Source organism: Phycodurus eques, chromosome 9 (genome assembly GCF_024500275.1).
Source record: "Phycodurus eques isolate BA_2022a chromosome 9, UOR_Pequ_1.1, whole genome shotgun sequence".
Classification (NCBI taxonomy): Eukaryota; Metazoa; Chordata; class Actinopteri; order Syngnathiformes; family Syngnathidae; genus Phycodurus; species Phycodurus eques.
The window spans coordinates 6559491-6582724 of NC_084533.1; the positions used below are offsets into that span (position 1 = coordinate 6559491).

The following is a 23234-nucleotide window of genomic DNA, read 5'->3' on the forward strand; positions in this document are numbered from 1 at the left end:
GTTGTTATTTAAACACCTGATTTCGTATCGACTGGTGAATCTATTAAATTGAGTATGTGATTGACTCACATTGTGTTATTGGATGGATGGATGGTTATCATTGAAATGAAATATTTAAAAATTCCTAAAATATGGTTGACATGGACAAAAAAAATATTCGTTGAACATTGCTTGCGAGTACTTGAAAATCATGCTTTGCTATTTGGTAATCCAAAAATCTGTACATTTGCAATGCTATATTCGTTCTATTGTTTTTGTCTGAACAGAGTGGGGATGATGAGGACTATAAAAGGATTTACACAAGGAAGATCAAACCGAGGCTCAAGTCTGAAGACCTTGCAGAAGGAGTAGATGTTCGCACGGAGCGGCATAGCAGCACAAGTAGTGATGGCAGTACAATTACAACTGTCACCCGCCGCATCACCACCTACACTGTGGATATGCCGAGTGGCATAAGTGAGCAAGTCGAGCTTTCAAGCCCAGATTTCAAGGGGCATAGGCAAGAATCAGGGGATGGCTCTCCGGGAATAAGAATTTCACATGGCAGCCCTTCAGGTAAAGTGGGAGATGAAGGGGTTTTTGAGTTAAGCAATGTTTCCAAGCTAAGGGAAAGTTCAAACACTGGTAGTAGGCATGTTTCAATGGGAGGCATGGGAGGTAGTGAAGTATTTACAACAGCTAATGACAATGGAGGGTCAATTTGTGTGTCTGTACCTGAAAAAGGTTTTGTGACATCCAGAGATAAAACACAAGAGGTTGAGGGAACAAAGGTGAAGTTACCTGAAGTTACTGTAAGTCACGCCCATGCAAAGGAATCAGGCACCATTCATATCCCAAGCATCTCACTGAGCAGAGGTTTTACAGATGCTGAAAGTGAATTGAAAGACCCTTCTGTAAATACTACTGTCAGACTTCAAACAAAAAAGTATCACGTTCATGGTCCAGACATAACTCTTCGGCAGAAAGAAGGGGATCTCAAAATGCCTCAGATAAATATAACGTCCCTTGTAACAAAGGGTTCAAATTTTGATGCGAAAAATCATGAAGTTGACATTAGTCAGAGAGATCCACAAATAAAAGGAAAGGTGAATGTGTCAACTCCAAAGATGGATGGAACTGTAAAAATGCCAGATGTGGTAATCCAGGGTCCAGAGATAAACACTGACGGACTAAAAGGAGAAGGCACAAAAGTTTGTAAAGATATTCCCAAATCTGATATCTCAGGCCCAAGCATTACCATGTCAAATGTGGAATTGAATCTGAAAGGCCCCAAAGTCACAGGCGATGTGTCATTACAACGTACTGAACAACATATAGCAGCACCGGAGATGGAACCAAAAGACCCAAAAGTGGAGATGAAGGAGAAAACGGGTGAGAGTGGCATTGCAAAAATAAAAATGCCAACATTTCGATTAAAAGGTCAGGAAGAGCAGGGCCCAAACATTAACATAAACCTGAACAAGCCTGATAGTGATATCAAGGTACCTGAGATTGACGTGAAAGGCCCAAATTTCACAGCGCCAAAAACTTCAGGTCCGCATATCTCCGCGACAGATTTAAATCTAAAAGGCCCTCGAGTTAAAGGTTACGGAAACGTATGTGTACAAAAGACAGAGGAAAACATAAAAGTTCATGGAATTGATATCAAAGGCCCAAAAGATGACAATAAGATTTTGCTGGGTGATTCTGAATTACCTAAGATTAAAATGGAAGAATTTGGCTTTAAAGGTCTGAAACTGGAGGGTCCTGATGATGACATCAAGCGTCTCAAGGCTAATGTTGATGTCAAGGTCCCTGAGGTTGATGTCAGTCCAACAAAAGTTGGTTTGGACATTCAGGGCCCTGATTTGTCTCTCCCAACTATTGAAGGAGTTCACTTTGATAATACCAGTGGTAAGATCAAGGGACCAGAATTGAAAATGCCAAAAATCACAGCACCAGACCTCTCGATGCCTGAGATGGGTTTGAATCTGAAAGGCAGTAAACTCAAAGGTGATGTGGATATGTCTGTACCAATTATTGAGGGAGATATTAAAGCACCGGAAATGCATATTAAAGGCCCAAAAGTTGACATCATGGGCTCTAAGATTGGAATTGAATTGCCAAAAATAAAAATGCCTGAATTTGGCTTGAAAGGTTCAAAACTGGAGGGTCCTGACATTGACATCAACTGTCCCAAGGCTAATATTGACATCAACGTCCCTGGCGTTGATGATGGTATCCCCAAAACTGATTTAGAAATCGAGGGTCCAGATTTAGAAGTTGAAAGACCAAATGCTGAAATTGACAGTCCAGGTTGGAGGATCAAGGGACCCAAGATGAATATACCAAAAGTCTCAGGACCAAACATCTCCATGCCAGGTATAGATTACCATCGGAAAGGCCCTAAACTCAAAGGCGATGTAGATGTGTCAGTACCAAATATTGCTGGAGATACTGACGCACTGGAAATGAATGTCAAAGGGCCAAAAGTTGACATTAAGGGCCCCAAATCTGGATTTGAAATGCCAAAAATTAAAATGACAGAATTTGGCTATAAAGGTCCAAACCTAGAGGGTCCTGACATTGACATAAACCTTCCCGAGGCTTATATTGATGTCAAGGTCCCTAAAGTTGATGTCAGTCTCCCCAAAACTGATGTAGAAATCAAGGGTCCCAATGTAGATGTTGAAATACCAGATGTTGACATCGACAGTCCAGATTGGAAGATCAAGGGACCAAAACGGAAGATGCCAACAATTTCAGGTCCAAAGATAAACATGCCGAATGTGGATTTCAACCGAAAAAGTCCGAAAGTCAAAGGTGATGTGAATGTGTCACTACCAAATACTGAGGGAGACATTGAAGCACCAGAAATGAATATTAAAGGGCCAAACGTTGATATTAAGGGCCCTGACACTGGATTTGAAATGCCCAAAATCAAAATTCCTGAATTTGGCGATAAAGGTCCAAAACTAGTGTGTCCTGATGTTGGCATCAGCTTTCCCAAGGCCAAAATTGATGTCAAGGTCCCTGAAGTTGATGTCAGACTCCCCAAAACTGATGTAGACATCAAGGGTCCAGATTTCGACATTAAGTTACCAGATGTTGACGTTGACAGTTCAGGTTGGAAGACCAAGGGACCTACACTGAAGATGCCAAAAATCTCTGGTCCAAATGTTAGTTTGCCAAATCTGGATTTTCACCTGAAAGGCCCGAATCTGAAAGGTGATGCTGATGTGTCAGTACCAAATATCGAGGGAGATATTAAAGGACCAGAATTGGACATCAAAGGCCCAAAACTAGACATAAAGGGCACTAAGACTGGATTTGAAATGCCCAAAATCAAAATGCCAGGATTTGGCTTTAAAGGTCCCAAACTGGAGGGTCCTGATGCTGACATCATACCTTCCCAAGGCTAATATTGACGTCAAAGTCCCTGAGGTTGACCTTAAAGGCCCAGAAGTTGATATAAATCTCCCAAAACCTGATGTGGATATTAAAAGTCTTAACATGGACATTGAAGGACCAGATCTTGACATTGACAGTACTAGTGGAAAGATCAAGGTACCAAAATTCAAGATGCCAAAAATCTCAGGTCCAAGCATCTCCATGCCTCATGTGGATTTCAACCTGAAAGGCCCTAATCTCAAAGGCGATGTTGATGTGTCAGTACCAAATATCGAGGGAGATATTAAAGGACCTGAAATGGACATCAAAGGCCCAAAACTTGATATAAAGGGCCCTAAGACTGGATTTGAAATGCCCAAAATCAAAATGCCAGGATTTGGCTTTAAAGGTCCCAAACTGGAGGGTCCTGATGCTGACATCAACCTTCCCAAGGCTAATATTGACATCAAAGTCCCTGAGGTTGACCTTAAAGGCCCAGAAGTTGATATAAATCTCCCAAAACCTGATGTGGATATTAAAGGTCTTAACATGGACATTGAAGGACCAGATCTTGACATTGACAGTACTAGTGGAAAGATCAAGGTACCAAAATTCAAGATGCCAAAAATCTCAGGGCCAAGCATCTCCATGCCTCATGTGGATTTCAACCTGAAAGGCCCTAATCTCAAAGGCGATGTTGATGTGTCAGTACCAAATATCGAGGGAGATATTAAAGGACCGGAAATAGACATCAAAGGCCCAAAACTTGATATAAAGGGCCCTAAGACTGGATTTGAAATGCCCAAAATCAAAATGCCAGGATTTGGCTTTAAAGGTCCCAAACTGGAGGGTCCTGATGCTGACATCAACCTTCCCAAGGCTAATATTGACAGTCAAAGTCCCTGAGGTTGACCTTAAAGGCCCAGAAGTTGATATAAATCTCCCAAAACCTGATGTGGATATTAAAAGGTCTTAACATGGACATTGAAGGACCAGATCTTGACATTGACAGTACTAGTGGAAAGATCAAGGTACCAAAATTCAAGATGCCAAAAATCTCAGGGCCAAGCATCTCCATGCCTCATGTGGATTTCAGCCTGAAAGGCCCTAATCTCAAAGGCGATGTTGATGTGTCAGTACCAAATATCGAGGGAGATATTAAAGGACCGGAAATGGACATCAAAGGCCCAAAACTTGATATAAAGGGCCCTAAGACTGGATTTGAAATGCCCAAAATGAAAATGCCAGGATTTGGCTTTAAAGGTCCCAAACTGGAGGGTCCTGATGCTGACATCAACCTTCCCAAGGCTAATATTGACATCAAAGTCCCTGAGGTTGACCTTAAAGGCCCAGAAGTTGATATAAATCTCCCAAAACCTGATGTGGATATTAAAGGTCTTAACATGGACATTGAAGGACCAGATCTTGACATTGACAGTACTAGTGGAAAGATCAAGGTACCAAAATTCAAGATGCCAAAAATCTCAGGGCCAAGCATCTCCATGCCTCATGTGGATTTCAACCTGAAAGGCCCTAATCTCAAAGGCGATGTTGATGTGTCAGTACCAAATATCGAGGGAGATATTAAAGGACCGGAAATAGACATCAAAGGCCCAAAACTTGATATAAAGGGCCCTAAGACTGGATTTGAAATGCCCAAAATCAAAATGCCAGGATTTGGCTTTAAAGGTCCCAAACTGGAGGGTCCTGATGCTGACATCAACCTTCCCAAGGCTAATATTGACATCAAAGTCCCTGAGGTTGACCTTAAAGGCCCAGAAGTTGATATAAATCTCCCAAAACCTGATGTGGATATTAAAGGTCTTAACATGGACATTGAAGGACCAGATCTTGACATTGACAGTACTAGTGGAAAGATCAAGGTACCAAAATTCAAGATGCCAAAAATCTCAGGGCCAAGCATCTCCATGCCTCATGTGGATTTCAACCTGAAAGGCCCTAATCTCAAAGGCGATGTTGATGTGTCAGTACCAAATATCGAGGGAGATATTAAAGGACCGGAAATGGACATCAAAGGCCCAAAACTTGATATAAAGGGCCCTAAGACTGGATTTGAAATGCCCAAAATCAAAATGCCAGGATTTGGCTTTAAAGGTCCCAAACTGGAGGGTCCTGATGCTGACATCAACCTTCCCAAGGCTAATATTGACATCAAAGTCCCTGAGGTTGACCTGAAAGGCCCAGAAGTTGATATAAATCTCCCAAAACCTGATGTGGATATTAAAGGTCTTAACATGGACATTGAAGGACCAGATCTTGACATTGACAGTACTAGTGGAAAGATCAAGGTACCAAAATTCAAGATGCCAAAAATCTCAGGGCCAAGCATCTCCATGCCTCATGTGGATTTCAGCCTGAAAGGCCCTAATCTCAAAGGCGATGTTGATGTGTCAGTACCAAATATCGAGGGAGATATTAAAGGACCGGAAATGGACATCAAAGGCCCAAAACTTGATATAAAGGGCCCTAAGACTGGTTTTGAAATGCCCAAAATGAAAATGCCAGGATTTGGCTTTAAAGGTCCCAAACTGGAGGGTCCTGATGCTCACATCAACCTTCCCAAGGCTAATATTGACGTCAAAGTCCCTGATGTTGACCTTAAAGGCCCAGAAGTTGATATAAATCTCCCAAAACCTGATGTGGATATTAAAGGTCTTAACATGGACATTGAAGGACCAGATCTTGACATTGACAGCACTAGTGGAAAGATCAAGGTACCAAAATTCAAGATGCCAAAAATCTCAGGGCCAAGCATCTCCATGCCTCATGTGGATTTCAACCTGAAAGGCCCTAATCTCAAAGGCGATGTTGATGTGTCAGTACCAAATATCGAGGGAGATATTAAAGGACCGGAAATGGACATCAAAGGGCCAAAACTTGATATTAAGGGCCCTAAGACTGGATTTGAAATGCCCAAAATCAAAATGCCAGGATTTGGCTTAAAAGGTCCCAAACTGGAGGGTCCTGATGCTGACATCAACCTTCCCAAGGCTAATATTGACGTCAAAGTCCCTGAGGTTGACCTGAAAGGCCCAGAAGTTGATATAAATCTCCCAAAACCTGATGTGGATATTAAAGGTCTTAACATGGACATCGAAGGACCAGATCTTGACATTGACAGTACTAGTGGAAAGATCAAGGTACCAAAATTTAAGATGCCAAAAATCTCAGGGCCAAGCATCTCCATGCCTCATGTGGATTTCAACCTGAAAGGCCCGAATCTCAAAGGCGATGTTGATGTGTCAGTACCAAATATCGAGGGAGATATTAAAGGACCGGAAATGGACATCAAAGGCCCAAAAATTGATATAAAGGGCCCTAAGACTGGATTTGAAATGCCCAAAATCAAAATGCCAGGATTTGGCTTTAAAGGTCCCAAACTGGAGGGTCCTGATGCTGAGATCAACCTTCCCAAGGCTAATATTGACGTCAAACTCCCTGAGGTTGACCTTAAAGGCCCAGAAGTTGATATAAATCTCCCAAAACCTGATGTGGATATTAAAGGTCTTAACATGGACATTGAAGGACCAGATCTTGACATTGACAGTACTAGTGGAAAGATCAAGGTACCAAAATTCAAGATGCCAAAAATATCAGGGCCAAGCATCTCCATGCCTCATGTGGATTTCAACCTGAAAGGCCCTAATCTCAAAGGCGATGTTGATGTGTCAGTACCAAATATCGAGGGAGATATTAAAGGACCGGAAATGGACATCAAAGGCCCAAAACTTGATATAAAGGGCCCTAAGTCTGGATTTGAAATGCCCAAAATCAAAATGCCAGGATTTGGTTTAAAAGGTCCCAAACTCGAGGGTCCTGATGCTGACATCAACCTTCCCAAGGCTAATATTGACGTCAAAGTCCCTGAGGTTGACCTTAAAGGCCCAGAAGTTGATATAAATCTCCCAAAACCTGATGTGGATATTAAAGGTCTTAACATGGACATTGAAGGACCAGATCTTGACATTGACAGTACTAGTGGAAAGATCAAGGTACCAAAATTCAAGATGCCCAAAATATCAGGGCCAAGCATCTCCATGCCTCATGTGGATTTCAACCTGAAAAGCCCTAATCTCAAAGGCGATGTTGATGTGTCAGTACCAAATATCGAGGGAGATATTAAAGGACCGGAAATGGACATCAAAGGCCCAAAACTTGATATAAAGGGCCCTAAGACTGGATTTGAAATGCCCAAAATCAAAATGCCAGGATTTGGCTTTAAAGGTCCCAAACTGGAGGGTCCTGATGCTGACATCAACCTTCCCAAGGCTAATATTGACGTCAAAGTCCCTGCGGTTGACCTTCAAGGCCCAGAAGTTGATATAAATCTCCCAAAACCTGATGTGGATATTAAAGGTCTTAACATGGACATTGAAGGACCAGATCTTGACATTGACAGTACGAGTGGAAAGATCAAGTTACCAAAATTCAAGATGCCAAAAATCTCAGGGCCAAGCATCTCCATGCCTCATGTGGATTTCAACCTGAAAGGCCCTCATCTCAAAGGCGATGTTGATGTGTCAGTACCAAATATCGAGGGAGATATTAAAGGACCGGAAATGGACATCAAAGGCCCAAAACTTGATATAAAGGGCCCTAAGACTGGATTTGAAATGCCCAAAATCCAAATGCCAGGATTTGGCTTTAAAGGTCCCAAACTGGAGGGTCCTGATGCTGACATCAACCTTCCCAAGGCTAATATTGACGTCAAACTTCCTGAGGTTGACCTTAAAGGCCCAGAAGTTGATATAAATCTCCCAAAACCTGATGTGGATATTAAAGGTCTTAACATGGACATTGAAGGACCAGATCTTGACATTGACAGTACTAGTGGAAAGATCAAGGTACCAAAATTCAAGATGCCAAAAATCTCAGGGCCAAGCATCTCCATGCCTCATGTGGATTTCAACCTGAAAGGCCCTAATCTCAAAGGCGATGTTGATGTGTCAGTACCAAATATCGAGGGAGATATTAAAGGACCGGAAATGGACATCAAAGGCCCAAAACTTGATATAAAGGGCCCTAAGACTGGATTTGAAATGCCCAAAATCAAAATGCCAGGATTTGGCTTAAAAGGTCCCAAACTGGAGGGTCCTGATGCTGACATCAACCTTCCCAAGGCTAATATTGACGTCAAAGTCCCTGAGGTTGACCTGAAAGGCCCAGAAGTTGATATAAATCTCCCAAAACCTGATGTGGATATTAAAGGTCTTAACATGGACATTGAAGGACCAGATCTTGACATTGACAGTACTAGTGGAAAGATCAAGGTACCAAAATTCAAGATGCCAAAAATCTCAGGTCCAAGCATCTCCATGCCTCATGTGGATTTCAACCTGAAAGGCCCTAATCTCAAAGGCGATGTTGATGTGTCAGTACCAAATATCGAGGGAGATATTAAAGGACCGGAAATGGACATCAAAGGCCCAAAACTTGATGTAAAGGGCCCTAAGACTGGATTTGAAATGCCCAAAATCAAAATGCCAGGATTTGGCTTTAAAGGTCCTAAACTGGAGTGTCCTGATGCTGAGATCAACCTTCCCAAGGCTAATATTGACGCCAAAGTCCCTGAGGTTGACCTTAAAGGCCCAAAGGTTGATATAAATGTCCCAAAACCTGATGTGGACATTAAAGGTCTTAACATGGACATTGAAGGACCAGATCTTGACATTGACAGTAATAGTGGAAAGATCAAGTTACCAAAATTCAAGATGCCAAAAATCTCAGGGCCAGGCATCTCGATGCCTGATGTGGATTTCCACATGAAAAGCCCGAATCTCAAAGGCGATGTTGATGTGTCAGTACCAAATATCGAGGGAGATATTAAAGGACCGGAAATTGACATCAAAGGCCCAAAACTTAATATTAAGGGCCCTAAAACAGGATTTGAAATGCCCAAAATCAAAATGCCAGGATTTAGCTTTAAAGGTCCCAAACTGGAGGGTCCTGATGCTGAAACCAACCTTCCCAAGGCTAATATTGACGTCAAAGTCCCTGAGGTTGCCCTTAAAGGCCCAAAAGTTGATATAAATCTCCCAAAACCTGATGTGGATATTAAAGGTCTTAACATGGACATTGAAGGACCAGATCTTGACATTGAAAGTCCCGGTGGAAAGATCAAGGGACCAAAAATCAAGTTGCCAAAGATCTCCGGGCCAACCATCTCCATGCCTGATGTGGATTTTCACATGAAAAGCCCTAATCTCAAAGGCGATGTTGATGTGTCAGTACCAAATATCGAGGGAGATATTAAAGCACCGGATATGGACATCAAAGGCCCAAAACTTGATATAAAGGGCCCTAAGACTGGATTTGAAATGCCCAAAATCAAAATGCCAGGATTTGGCTTTAAAGGTCCCAAACTGGAGGGTCCTGATGCTGAAATCAACCTTCCCAAGGCTAATATTGACGTCAAAGTCCCTGAGGTTGCCCTTAAAGGCCCAAAAGTTGATATAAATCTCCCAAAACCTGATGTTGATATTAAAGGTCTTAACATGGACATTGAAGGACCAGATCTTGACATTGAAAGTCCCGGTGGAAAGATCAAGGGACCAAAATTCAAGTTGCCAAAGATCTCAGGGCCAACCATCTCCATGCCTGATGTGGATTTCCACATTAAAAGCCCTAATCTCAAAGGCGATGTTGATGTGTCAGTACCAAATATCGAGGGAGATATTAAAGCACCGGATATGGACATCAAAGGCCCAAAACTTGATATAAAGGGCCCTAAGACTGGATTTGAAATGCCCAAAATCAAAATGCCAGGATTTGGCTTTAAAGGTCCCAAACTGGAGGGTCCTGATGCTGAAATCAACCTTCCCAAGGCTAATATTGACGTCAAAGTCCCTGAGGTTGCCCTTAAAGGCCCAAAAGTTGATATAAATGTCCCAAAACCTGATGTGGACATTAAAGGTCTTAACATGGACATTGAAGGACCAGATCTTGACATTGACAGTAATAGTGGAAAGATCAAGTTACCAAAATTCAAGATGCCAAAAATCTCAGGGCCAGGCATCTCGATGCCTGATGTGGATTTCCACATGAAAAGCCCGAATCTCAAAGGCGATGTTGATGTGTCAGTACCAAATATCGAGGGAGATATTAAAGGACCGGAAATTGACATCAAAGGCCCAAAACTTAATATTAAGGGCCCTAAAACAGGATTTGAAATGCCCAAAATCAAAATGCCAGGATTTAGCTTTAAAGGTCCCAAACTGGAGGGTCCTGATGCTGAAACCAACCTTCCCAAGGCTAATATTGACGTCAAAGTCCCTGAGGTTGCCCTTAAAGGCCCAAAAGTTGATATAAATCTCCCAAAACCTGATGTGGATATTAAAGGTCTTAACATGGACATTGAAGGACCAGATCTTGACATTGAAAGTCCCGGTGGAAAGATCAAGGGACCAAAAATCAAGTTGCCAAAGATCTCCGGGCCAACCATCTCCATGCCTGATGTGGATTTTCACATGAAAAGCCCTAATCTCAAAGGCGATGTTGATGTGTCAGTACCAAATATCGAGGGAGATATTAAAGCACCGGATATGGACATCAAAGGCCCAAAACTTGATATAAAGGGCCCTAAGACTGGATTTGAAATGCCCAAAATCAAAATGCCAGGATTTGGCTTTAAAGGTCCCAAACTGGAGGGTCCTGATGCTGAAATCAACCTTCCCAAGGCTAATATTGACGTCAAAGTCCCTGAGGTTGCCCTTAAAGGCCCAAAAGTTGATATAAATCTCCCAAAACCTGATGTTGATATTAAAGGTCTTAACATGGACATTGAAGGACCAGATCTTGACATTGAAAGTCCCGGTGGAAAGATCAAGGGACCAAAATTCAAGTTGCCAAAGATCTCAGGGCCAACCATCTCCATGCCTGATGTGGATTTCCACATTAAAAGCCCTAATCTCAAAGGCGATGTTGATGTGTCAGTACCAAATATCGAGGGAGATATTAAAGCACCGGATATGGACATCAAAGGCCCAAAACTTGATATAAAGGGCCCTAAGACTGGATTTGAAATGCCCAAAATCAAAATGCCAGGATTTGGCTTTAAAGGTCCCAAACTGGAGGGTCCTGATGCTGAAATCAACCTTCCCAAGGCTAATATTGACGTCAAAGTCCCTGAGGTTGCCCTTAAAGGCCCAAAAGTTGATATAAATCTCCCAAAACCTGATGTTGATATTAAAGGTCTTAACATGGACATTGAAGGGCCAGATCTTGACATTGAAAGTCCCGGTGGAAAGATCAAGGGACCAAAATTCAAGTTGCCAAAGATCTCAGGGCCAACCATCTCCATGCCTGATGTGGATTTCCACATTAAAAGCCCTAATCTCAAAGGCGATGTTGATGTGTCAGTACCAAATATCGAGGGAGATATTAAAGCACCGGATATGGACATCAAAGGCCCAAAACTTGATATAAAGGGCCCTAAGACTGGATTTGAAATGCCCAAAATCAAAATGCCAGGATTTGGCTTTAAAGGTCCCAAACTGGAGGGTCCTGATGCTGAAATCAACCTTCCCAAGGCTAATATTGACGTCAAAGTCCCTGAGGTTGCCCTTAAAGGCCCAAAAGTTGATATAAATCTCCCAAAACCTGATGTTGATATTAAAGGTCTTAACATGGACATTGAAGGACCAGATCTTGACATTGAAAGTCCCGGTGGAAAGATCAAGGGACCAAAATTCAAGTTGCCAAAGATCTCAGGGCCAACCATCTCCATGCCTGATGTGGATTTCCACATTAAAAGCCCTAATCTCAAAGGCGATGTTGATGTGTCAGTACCAAATATCGAGGGAGATATTAAAGCACCGGATATGGACATCAAAGGCCCAAAACTTGATATAAAGGGCCCTAAGACTGGATTTGAAATGCCCAAAATCAAAATGCCAGGATTTGGCTTTAAAGGTCCCAAACTGGAGGGTCCTGATGCTGAAATCAACCTTCCCAAGGCTAATATTGACGTCAAAGTCCCTGAGGTTGCCCTTAAAGGCCCAAAAGTTGATATAAATCTCCCAAAACCTGATGTTGATATTAAAGGTCTTAACATGGACATTGAAGGGCCAGATCTTGACATTGAAAGTCCCGGTGGAAAGATCAAGGGACCAAAATTCAAGTTGCCAAAGATCTCAGGGCCAACCATCTCCATGCCTGATGTGGATTTCCACATTAAAAGCCCTAATCTCAAAGGCGATGTTGATGTGTCAGTACCAAATATCGAGGGAGATATTAAAGCACCGGATATGGACATCAAAGGCCCAAAACTTGATATAAAGGGCCCTAAGACTGGATTTGAAATGCCCAAAATCAAAATGCCAGGATTTGGCTTTAAAGGTCCCAAACTGGAGGGTCCTGATGCTGAAATCAACCTTCCCAAGGCTAATATTGACGTCAAAGTCCCTGAGGTTGCCCTTAAAGGCCCAAAAGTTGATATAAATCTCCCAAAACCTGATGTTGATATTAAAGGTCTTAACATGGACATTGAAGGACCAGATCTTGACATTGAAAGTCCCGGTGGAAAGATCAAGGGACCAAAATTCAAGTTGCCAAAGATCTCAGGGCCAACCATCTCCATGCCTGATGTGGATTTCCACATTAAAAGCCCTAATCTCAAAGGCGATGTTGATGTGTCAGTACCAAATATCGAGGGAGATATTAAAGCACCGGATATGGACATCAAAGGCCCAAAACTTGATATAAAGGGCCCTAAGACTGGATTTGAAATGCCCAAAATCAAAATGCCAGGATTTGGCTTTAAAGGTCCCAAACTGGAGGGTCCTGATGCTGAAATCAACCTTCCCAAGGCTAATATTGACGTCAAAGTCCCTGAGGTTGCCCTTAAAGGCCCAAAAGTTGATATAAATCTCCCAAAACCTGATGTTGATATTAAAGGTCTTAACATGGACATTGAAGGACCAGATCTTGACATTGAAAGTCCCGGTGGAAAGATCAAGGGACCAAAATTCAAGTTGCCAAAGATCTCAGGGCCAACCATCTCCATGCCTGATGTGGATTTCCACATTAAAAGCCCTAATCTCAAAGGCGATGTTGATGTGTCAGTACCAAATATCGAGGGAGATATTAAAGCACCGGATATGGACATCAAAGGCCCAAAACTTGATATAAAGGGCCCTAAGACTGGATTTGAAATGCCCAAAATCAAAATGCCAGGATTTGGCTTTAAAGGTCCCAAACTGGAGGGTCCTGATGCTGAAATCAACCTTCCCAAGGCTAATATTGACGTCAAAGTCCCTGAGGTTGCCCTTAAAGGCCCAAAAGTTGATATAAATCTCCCAAAACCTGATGTTGATATTAAAGGTCTTAACATGGACATTGAAGGACCAGATCTTGACATTGAAAGTCCCGGTGGAAAGATCAAGGGACCAAAATTCAAGTTGCCAAAGATCTCAGGGCCAACCATCTCCATGCCTGATGTGGATTTCCACATTAAAAGCCCTAATCTCAAAGGCGATGTTGATGTGTCAGTACCAAATATTGAGGGAGATATTAAAGGACCGGAAATGGACATCAAAGGCCCAAAACTTGATATAAAGGGCTCTAAGACTGGATTTGAAATGCCCAAAATCAAAATGCCAGGATTTGGCTTTAAAGGTCACAAACTGGAGGGTCCTGATGCTGAAATCAACCTTCCCAAGGCTAATATTGACGTCAAAGTCCCTGAGGTTGCCCTTAAAGGCACAAAAGTTGATATAAATCTCCCAAAACCTGATGTGGATATTAAAGGTCTTAACATGGACATTGAAGGACCAGATCTTGACATTGAAAGTCCCGGTGGAAAGATCAAGGTACCAAAATTCAAGATGCCAAAAATTTCAGGCCCAAACATCTCGCTGCCTGATGTGGATTTCCACATGAAAGGGCCTAATCTCAAAGGCGATTTTGATGTGTCAGTACCAAATATCGAGGGTGATATTACAGCACCGGACATCGACATCAAAGGCCCAAAACTTGACATAAAGAGCCCTAAAACTGGATTTGAAATGCCCAAAATCAAAATGCCAGGATTTGGCTTTAAAGGTCCCAAACTGGAGGGTCCTGATGCTGACATCAACCTTCCCAAGGCTAATATTGACGTCAAAGTCCCTGAGGTTGACCTAACAGGCCGGGAAGTTGATTTTAATCTCCCAAAACTTGATGTGGATATTAAAGGTCTTAACATGGACATTGAAGGACCAGATCTTGACATTGACAGTTCTCGTGGAAAGATCAAGGTACCAAAATTCAAGATGCCAAAAATCTCAGGGCCAAGCATCTCCATGCCTCATGTGGATTTCAACCTGAAAGGCCCTAATCTCAAAGGCGATGTTGATGTGTCAGTACCAAATATCGAGGGTGATATTACAGCACCGGACATCGACATCAAAGGCCCAAAACTTGACATAAAGAGCCCTAAAACTGGATTTGAAATGCCCAAAATCAAAATGCCAGGATTTGGCTTTAAAGGTCCCAAACTGGAAGGTCCTGATGCTGAGATCAACCTTCCCACGGCTAATATTGACGTAAAAGTCCCTGAGGTTGACCTTAAAGGCCCAGAAATTGATGTAAATTTCCCAAAAGCTGATTTGGATATAAAAGGCCTGAAAATGGACATTGAAGGACCAGATCTTGACATTGACAGTCCCACTGGAAAGATCAAGGGACCTAAATTCAAGATCCCAAAGATCTCAGGACCCAAAATTTCATTCCCAGATGTTGATTTCAATCTGAAAAGCCCCAAATTTAAGGGGGATGTTAATCTGTCAACTTCAAGTATTGAGGGAGATATAAAAGCACCAGAAATTGATATAAAAAACACAAATGTTGACATAAAGGGGCCTAAAATTGGATTTGAATTGCCAAAATTCAAAATGCCCCAATTTGGTGTCAAAGGTCCAAACCTGGAGGGCCCTAATCTTGATGTCAGTCTCCCCAACTCTGATTTGGACATTGAGGGCCCTCAATTAGACATTGAAGGACCAGATGTTGACATTGACAGTCCCAGTTGGAAAATCAAAGGACCTCAACTGAAAATGCCAAAAATTTCAGGACCAAACATCACTATGCCAAATCTAGATAGAAATTTGAAAGGACCTAATCTCAAAGGCGATGTTGACGTGTCAGTACCAAATATCAAAGGAGATATTAAAATGCCGGAAATTGACATCAAAGGCCCAAAATGTGACATAAAGGCCCCTAAAATGGGATTTGAAATGCCAAAAATCAAAATGCCAGAATTTGGCTTTAAAGGTCCAAAAGTAGAGGGTGCTGACATTGGCATCAATCTTCCCAAGGCCAATATAGATGTAAAGGTCCCTGAAATTGATGTCACTCTCCCAAAAACTGATGTAGACATCAAGGGTCCAGATTTTGACATTGAAGTACCAGATGTTGACATTGACAGTTCAAGTTGGAAGATCAAGGGGCCTCAACTGAAGATGCCACAAATCTCAGGACCAAACATAACTATGCCAAATCTGGATCTTCATCTGAAAGGTCCTAAACTTAAAGGTGATGTTGATGTGTCAGTTCCAAATATCGAAGGCGATATTAAAGCACCAGAATTGGACATCAAAGGCCCAAATGTTAACATTGCGGGCCCTAAAACTGGATTTGAACTGCCAAAAATCAAAATGCCAGAATTTGGCTTTAAAAGTCAAAAACTGGGGGGACCTGATGTTGACATCAACCTTCCCAAGGGTAATATTGACATAAAAGTCCCGAGTCTTGATGTTAGCCTTCCCAAATCTGAGTTGGACATTGAGGGCCCTAAATTTGACATTGTTGGACCAGATGTTGACATTGACAGTCCCAGTTGGAAGCTCAAGGGACCTAACCTGAAGATGCCAAAAATCTCCGGACCAAGCATCACCATGCCAAATCTGGATTTTAAACTGAAAGGCCCGAAACTCAAAGGCGATGTGGATGTGGGACTACCACATGCTGAAGGAGATATAAAATTACCAGAAACGGTAATCAAAGGCCCAAAAGTTGACATTAAGGGACCTGAATTTGAATTGCCTAAAATTAAAATGCCAGAATTTGGTTTCAAAGGCCCAAAGTTTGAAAGTGATGTCCAGGTTCCTGGGATTGACATTCAAGGGGCAGATATTGATGTCAGTCTTCCCAAAACTGACTTGGACATGAAAGGGCCAAATTTGGATTTCGAAGGCCCAGATGTTGACATTGATAACCCCAGTGCAAAGAGCAAAGGACCTAAATTCAAGATGCCGAAAATCTCTGGACCAAATTTCACCATGCCAAGTCTGGATTTAAATTTTAAAGGCCCTAATCTTAAAAGTGATGTAGATATGTCTGTACAAAAAATTGAGGGAGATGTAAATCCACCAGAAGTCGAAATTAAAGGTTGCAAAGTTGACATTCAAGGGCCCAAGAGTGGATTTGAATTACCAAAATTTAAAATTCCAGAATTTGGCCTCAAAAGTCCCAGTGTAGAGGGACCTGAATTTGACATAAATCTCCCGAAAACTAAGGGTGATATTGAAGGAAACATTCAATTGCCAAAAGCTGAACTTGATGTGGAAGATGTAACTGTTGATGTTCCAGGGTTCAGCACTACGAAAACTAAATTCAAAATGCCCAAGTTTGGTTTCCGGGGTCCAAAGATAAAGAACCCAGAAATTGATCTGAAACAAACGCAAGGAGATATCAACATCAAAGGGAAGACTGGTAGTATTGAAGGACTGGATGTCGACATGGATGTAACAGGCCCCAAAATAAAAGGATCCAAATTTAAGATGCCCAAATTTGGTTTCAAAATTCCTAAGGTTGACCTTCCAGGAGCGGATCTTAATGTATCTAAGGGCAGTGGAGAAATGCAATTTCCTAATGTTGACATTAAAGGCCCAGAATTAAAAAGCGGGGATCCCAATGTAAAAATAAAAGGAACAAAGCTCAAAATGCCATCTTTTATGGGAACAAAATTTTCTTTTCCTGATGTTGATTTCAATCTTGAAAGTCCTAAAGTCAAAGTTGACACAGACGTGTCATTTCCAAAAGCTGGCATCGATGTAAAAATACCGAGTGTTGATGTGAAAGGTCCACGATTGCAGGGGCCAAACATTGACGTCAACCTTCCCAAAGGTGATATTGATGTCAAGGTCCCTGAGTTTGATATTGAAGGGTCAAATGTTGATCTGAGTCTCCCGAAAGCTAATGTGGCGATTAGGGGACCCAAAGTGGATACCGAAGTACCAGATGTTGATATTGACAGTCCCAGTTGGAAGATCAAGGGACCAAATTTCAAGATGCCAAAAATGTCTGGACCAAACATAACTATGCCAAATCTCGATTTGCATCTGAAAGGGCCTAAACTCAAAGGCGATGTAGATGTGGGACTACCACATGTTGAAGGCGACATAAAAGTACCAGAAATGGAACTCAAAGGTCCTGAAGTTAACATTAAGGGGTCCAAGAGTGGATTTGAATTACCAAAAATGAAAATGCCAGACTTTGGCTTCAAAGGTCCAAAACTGGAGGGTCCAGATGTTGACATAAACATACCCAAGGCTAATATTGATGTGCCTGAGGTTGAATTTACAGACCCAAATGTTGATGTTAGTGTACCTGCAGCTGATTTGGACATTGACTGTCCCAGTGGTAAGATCAAGGGACCAAAATTCAAGATCCCAAAACTCTCAGGACCCAACATTTTGTTGCCTAATATGGATTTCCACCGTACAGGCCCTAAACTCAAAGGTGATGTTGATATGTCAGTACCAAATATAGAGGGAGATATTAAGACACCAGAAATGGATATCAAAGGCCCCAAAGTTGGTATTCAGGGCCCCAAGACTGGATTTGAAATGCCAAAAATCAAAATGCCAGATGTTGGCTTAAAAGGTCCCAAACTGAAGGGCCCTGACATTGACATGAACCTTCCCAAGGCCAATATTGAAGTTCCAGACGTTGAACTCCAAGGGCCAGAAGTTGATATAAATTTCCCAAAAACTGAATTTGAAATTAGGGGCCATAAATTGGACATTGATGCACCAGATGTTAACATTGACAGTCCCAGTGGGAATATCAGGGGACTAAAATTCAAGATGCCAAAAATCTGTGGACCTAACATCGCCATGCCTGATTTCAATCTGAAAGGTCCCACTGCCAAAGGTGACGTCGATTTGTCAGTACCTCATTTTGAGGGCGACATAAAAGCCCCAAGCACTGACATTCAGGGCTCTATGGGTGGAATTGCATTTCCTAAATTAAAAATGCCACAATTTGGCTTCAAAGGTCAACAACTGGAGGGCTCCGACGTTGACATCAGCATTCCCAAAGCTAATATTGATTTCAAGGTACCCGACATTGAAATGCAAGTCCCTAAAGTTGATGCCAGTGTCCCCAAAGCTGATTTCGACATTAAGTGCCCAAAATTCAACACTGAAGGACCAGCCCTTGACATTGAGAGTCACAGTGGTAGGATAAAGGGACCAAAATTCAACATGCCAAAAATATCAGGCCCAAGCGTCTCCATGCCTGATGTTGATTTGCACATGGCGGGCCCTAAACTTGAAGGTGATGTTGATGTGTCACTATCAAATATTGAGGGAGATATTAAAGCACCAGAAATTGATATCAAAGGCCCTAAAGTTGACATTAAAGGCCCAAAGCCGAGATTTGAAATGCCAAAAATTAAAATGCCAGACTTTGGCTTTAAAGGTCCTAAACTAGAGGGTCCTAATGTGGACATCAACCTTCCCAGGGCCAATATTGATGTCAGAATCCCTGAGGTTGAACTCCAAGGGCCAGAATTTGATGTTAATCTCCCCAAAGATGATTTGGACATTAAGGGTTCAAAATTGGAATTTGAAGCACCAGATGTTAACATTGACAGTCCCACTGGGAAGATCAAGGGACCAAAATTCAAGATTCCAAAAATCTCTGGAAGGAACATCGCCATGCCTGATTTCAATCTGAAAGGTCCCAATGTCAAAGGTAATGTAGATTTGTCAGTACCAAATCTTGAGGGAGAGATAACAGCTCCAGAAATGGATTTCAAAGGTTCAAATTGTGACATTAAGGGTTCTATGGGTGGATTTGAAATTCCTAAATTGAAAATGCCGCAATTTGGCTTCCAAGGCCCAGACATTGACGTCAACATTCCCAAAGCAAATTTTGATGCCAAGGTCCCAGGGGTTGGCGTTCAAGGTCCAGAAGTTGATGTTAGTCTCCCAAAAGCTGATATTAAAGGCCCAAAATTCAACATTGAAGGACCAGATGTTGACATTGACAGTCCCAGTGGTCAGATCAATGTACCGAAAATAAAGATGCCAAAAATCACAGGACCAAACATCTCCATGCCAAATGTTGATTTAAATTTGAAAAATCCTGACCTCAAAGGTAGCATAGATAGGTCAGCACCAAATTTTGATTGGGAAATAAAAGCACCAGATTTGGATATCAAAGGTCCAAACGTTAAGGGTTCAACAGGTGCATTTGAAAGTTCAAACATGAAAGGAGATTTATCATATCCTGATATCGATGTCAGCATAAAGGGAAAGAGAGGAAAATTTAAACTCCCTAAAGTGACAGGAAAGGGAAAGAAACCGGATTTCGAAACAGAAACACCGAACAATTGATGTGACAGCAGGAACATCTAATATTAACGTCCAAAGAACAAAAGTGAAAAAGCCTATTTTTGGTAAACTTCATTTTCCTGATGTAGAACTTGATATCAAATCCCCAAAAGTCAAAGGCGATGGATCTTTATCTGAGGAGTTGAAATCCCCCACCGTCGAGTTACAGGGCTCTGTTACCAGTGGTCCAAATATTAGTTACCAAGGCTCAGACGTGAGATTAAAGACTCCCCAAATGAAAATGCCAAAGATTGACATTTCTCCTGCAGGTGGCACATTTAGAGGCCTTCAATATCCCGAAGGTACTGTAACATTTCCTAAGCTCAAGGTACCAAAGTTTGGTTTTAGTCTGCCCCAGTTTGAGGGGCAAAAGGGTGTTGGAAAGGTTGCAACCAATATTGCAGCTAGTGGAGAGCTTCACTGCTCACAGGATATTACAGTTTCCAGTCCAGAAATAAGGCAAAGTGAAGGAAAAATGAAGGTGAAGATACCAAATTTTTTTGGCAAATCGAAAGCAAAGGGCAGGAGTGCAGGGGACCTTCGGGGAACAGAGGTAGAACTGAGTACTAGTGAAAAAGGAGACGTCTCAAAAGGTTTCAGTGTACATAGTGGAGAGGAAAAATTACAATTTGAGGGTGATGCTGGACTGAGTGTTTCACCCAAAAGCAAGTCAGCGTCACTGGATCTTTTCAAGAAGTCAAGACATCGATCTTCCTCTCTGAGTGATGAGGGTGGACTTGCAGTTGTTTCCCCCTCAGGACACCTAGAAGCAGAGGGTAGTGATATTTCATTAGACCTAAGAGGACCAAAGGTCAAAGGAAAAAAAGGCAAGTTGAAGTTTGGCACCTTCGGAGGTTTTGGTTCCAAGTCAAAGGGCTCATATGAAGTGACGTATGGTGAAGGCAGTGAAGCAGGAGTTGAAGGTAGTGCAGGTGTGTCGTCAGCCACCCCAAAATCAAGATTGTCCTCATCGTCCAGCAGTGATAGTGGGTCAAGGGCTGCTTTAAAGTTCCCGAAAATTGAACTGTCTGTATCCCCCAAAAATGCTTAAATTGTTGATGGCTTAAACTCAAGCACCTACAGTAAAAACTGTCTCTCCCTATCCAGATATGGCCAATACCAGACATACAGTATACTATTGTCAAACCTCAGCCCGCAAATGCAGAGAGAAAATGTCATCTCATTTTTAAACTTCCCAGTGTTCGACAGAAAGGCGAGGGACACTTTAAGGCCCCATCAAACTGTAAATAAAATGTATTGTAATAAATATTGTTTTTCTGTACATAGTCAAGATTTATTGAGAATATACCATCTCACCAAATTTTCCACTAACAATGTATTACTGGTATTATTTTGTCCTGCTTTATTCAATGTTGTTCATGAATGGGTGTGGTTTACGTTTATGCAGGGTCTGTTTCGCTGAACAGCCAAAGTAGTTATTTTGAAGGAACACGTAGTTTATACAGCTAAACACAAATATAAACAGTTTCCAGTTTTAGTTTGAAGCTTTGATTTTTGTATAATCAGTCATTTGTCATCCTTGAATGACTGTCCACATTTGCTCTTCATTTGTTATTATTTTTATTCAGTTTTATTTTTTGTACAGTTTGCCTGGTCATCTTTTCCACCCTTCATACAGCTTTAAATGTCACAAAAAATAAATGCCATTGTTGGTGTCATTAGAAATACTTCATCCAGAGATATTTGATCAGATATGTGCAGACAGAGTACGAATCATTTGTGTTTTTCTTTTGTGTGCATTCTGTCTGATAAACTAATTAAAATGTATAGAATGTATGATATTTCATGCTGCGTATTTGTCTCTTTATTTTTATCATGTTTCTTATGGCACCGTAAGGCTACCTACTGCTGCAATGCGTCACTAATGGAGTGTGTTTGATGTGTTAACCACAATGATGGGTTTAAGGCACAAGTCAAAATGTATGCGTTCCGATTTGAAATGTGTTCATTACACAGAAATCCAGATGCGTAAATTGCAAAAAAAAAAAAAAAAAAAAACGGTAAAGTGTATAGTAAATCCAAATATTTTTGTAAAATCGTTAATGGTGCCCACTAGTTGCAGCCTTAACTATTGCACATTACAATGTGAGAAGTAACAAGTAACACACAACATACTCACACAAAATTAATTTTAGTGCTGTAAATTAATGAATTATATATTATTATCATTATATAATATACAGTATATTACTAGTAATAAGGTATCGCATCCTCTGATTTTTACTCAGTTGACATCAGACACCAGACACACACTGTATAATGTACCCATCTGTAAAGTTTGAGCAAAATCGGTTGAAATAATTCGTTTAAAATCCCCCTATTCTAGTTTACTGTGGGAATTCCTTGCAACAGGTTAGTGATTGCTTTGATGTTGCTTTTACCATTAATGAAATTTAATTGACTGTCTTTGTTTTGAAATGTAAGCAACAAAAAAAAAAAATACTAATAAAAAAAAAACAACAAAACAAATAACAAACAAAAGGAAAATGTACAAAACCATATAATGTAGATTCAAGTAAAACAACAAGGTCACAGCAGACACACTTTCACATGCTCTAAAGGGGATAGGAGGAAGTATATTGGAATTAATCTTTTCTTGCTCTCCATTGGGAAAAAGGGTTTTGCAAATCAATTAATCAGGCATTGTTTTATATAGTTTTTTTTTTTCCCCAAATCATGAACAGGTGACACATTTGACCTGGAAATCAATCAAATAAAAGCTAAAATAATGCTCATCTTTGGGCTTTGAGTACTATAATTTAGAAATATGCCACCCAGTGGCAAAAATGAGGTACCAATGTACTGATCTAATCGACATTAGGCACTCCTGCAATAACTAGAGAGCCAACACAAATACTGTATAATAAAGCTCACTTTGGGGCATTAAAGTTACATATGTATATTAATGTCACCATAATTTGCAGTTGTGTCGAACTGCACTGCATCATAATGAGAAGTGTTCAAAAGAACTTGGTTGAGTGAAGCAAAATGCAGTGCAGTTTTACACCACTTACACAACGTTCCAGGAAATTCTATGACCAGATCACGAATGCATCTTTATAATGTTCTGAAATATTTAAACATCTACCCAAAGTGTGCTGTGAAAGAACCATTCCACCTCAAATACAGGACAATCCTTGCATGTTTGTGATGACTTGAAGGCAATTGTTGATTCAGTGCAGAGGAAGGAAGGAACTGCTTCCTGTGAAACGGGAAAGTGCCCCC

The 23234-nt window shown here is 41.3% G+C and overlaps 1 protein-coding gene across 1 annotated transcript in view; it reads left to right on the forward strand.

The window, feature by feature from the left end:
- The window catches only part of ahnak (AHNAK nucleoprotein), a 35220-nt gene extending 13425 nt beyond the window's left edge, over positions 1–21795 (forward strand). The window contains 4 exon segments of the mRNA XM_061685421.1: positions 267–3389; positions 3391–4267; positions 4339–19987; positions 19989–21795. Coding sequence (XP_061541405.1) covers positions 267–3389; positions 3391–4267; positions 4339–19987; positions 19989–21039 — 20700 coding nt within the window. The 3' untranslated portion in view covers positions 21040–21795.
- The last annotated feature ends 1439 nt before the right edge of the window (positions 21796–23234 follow it).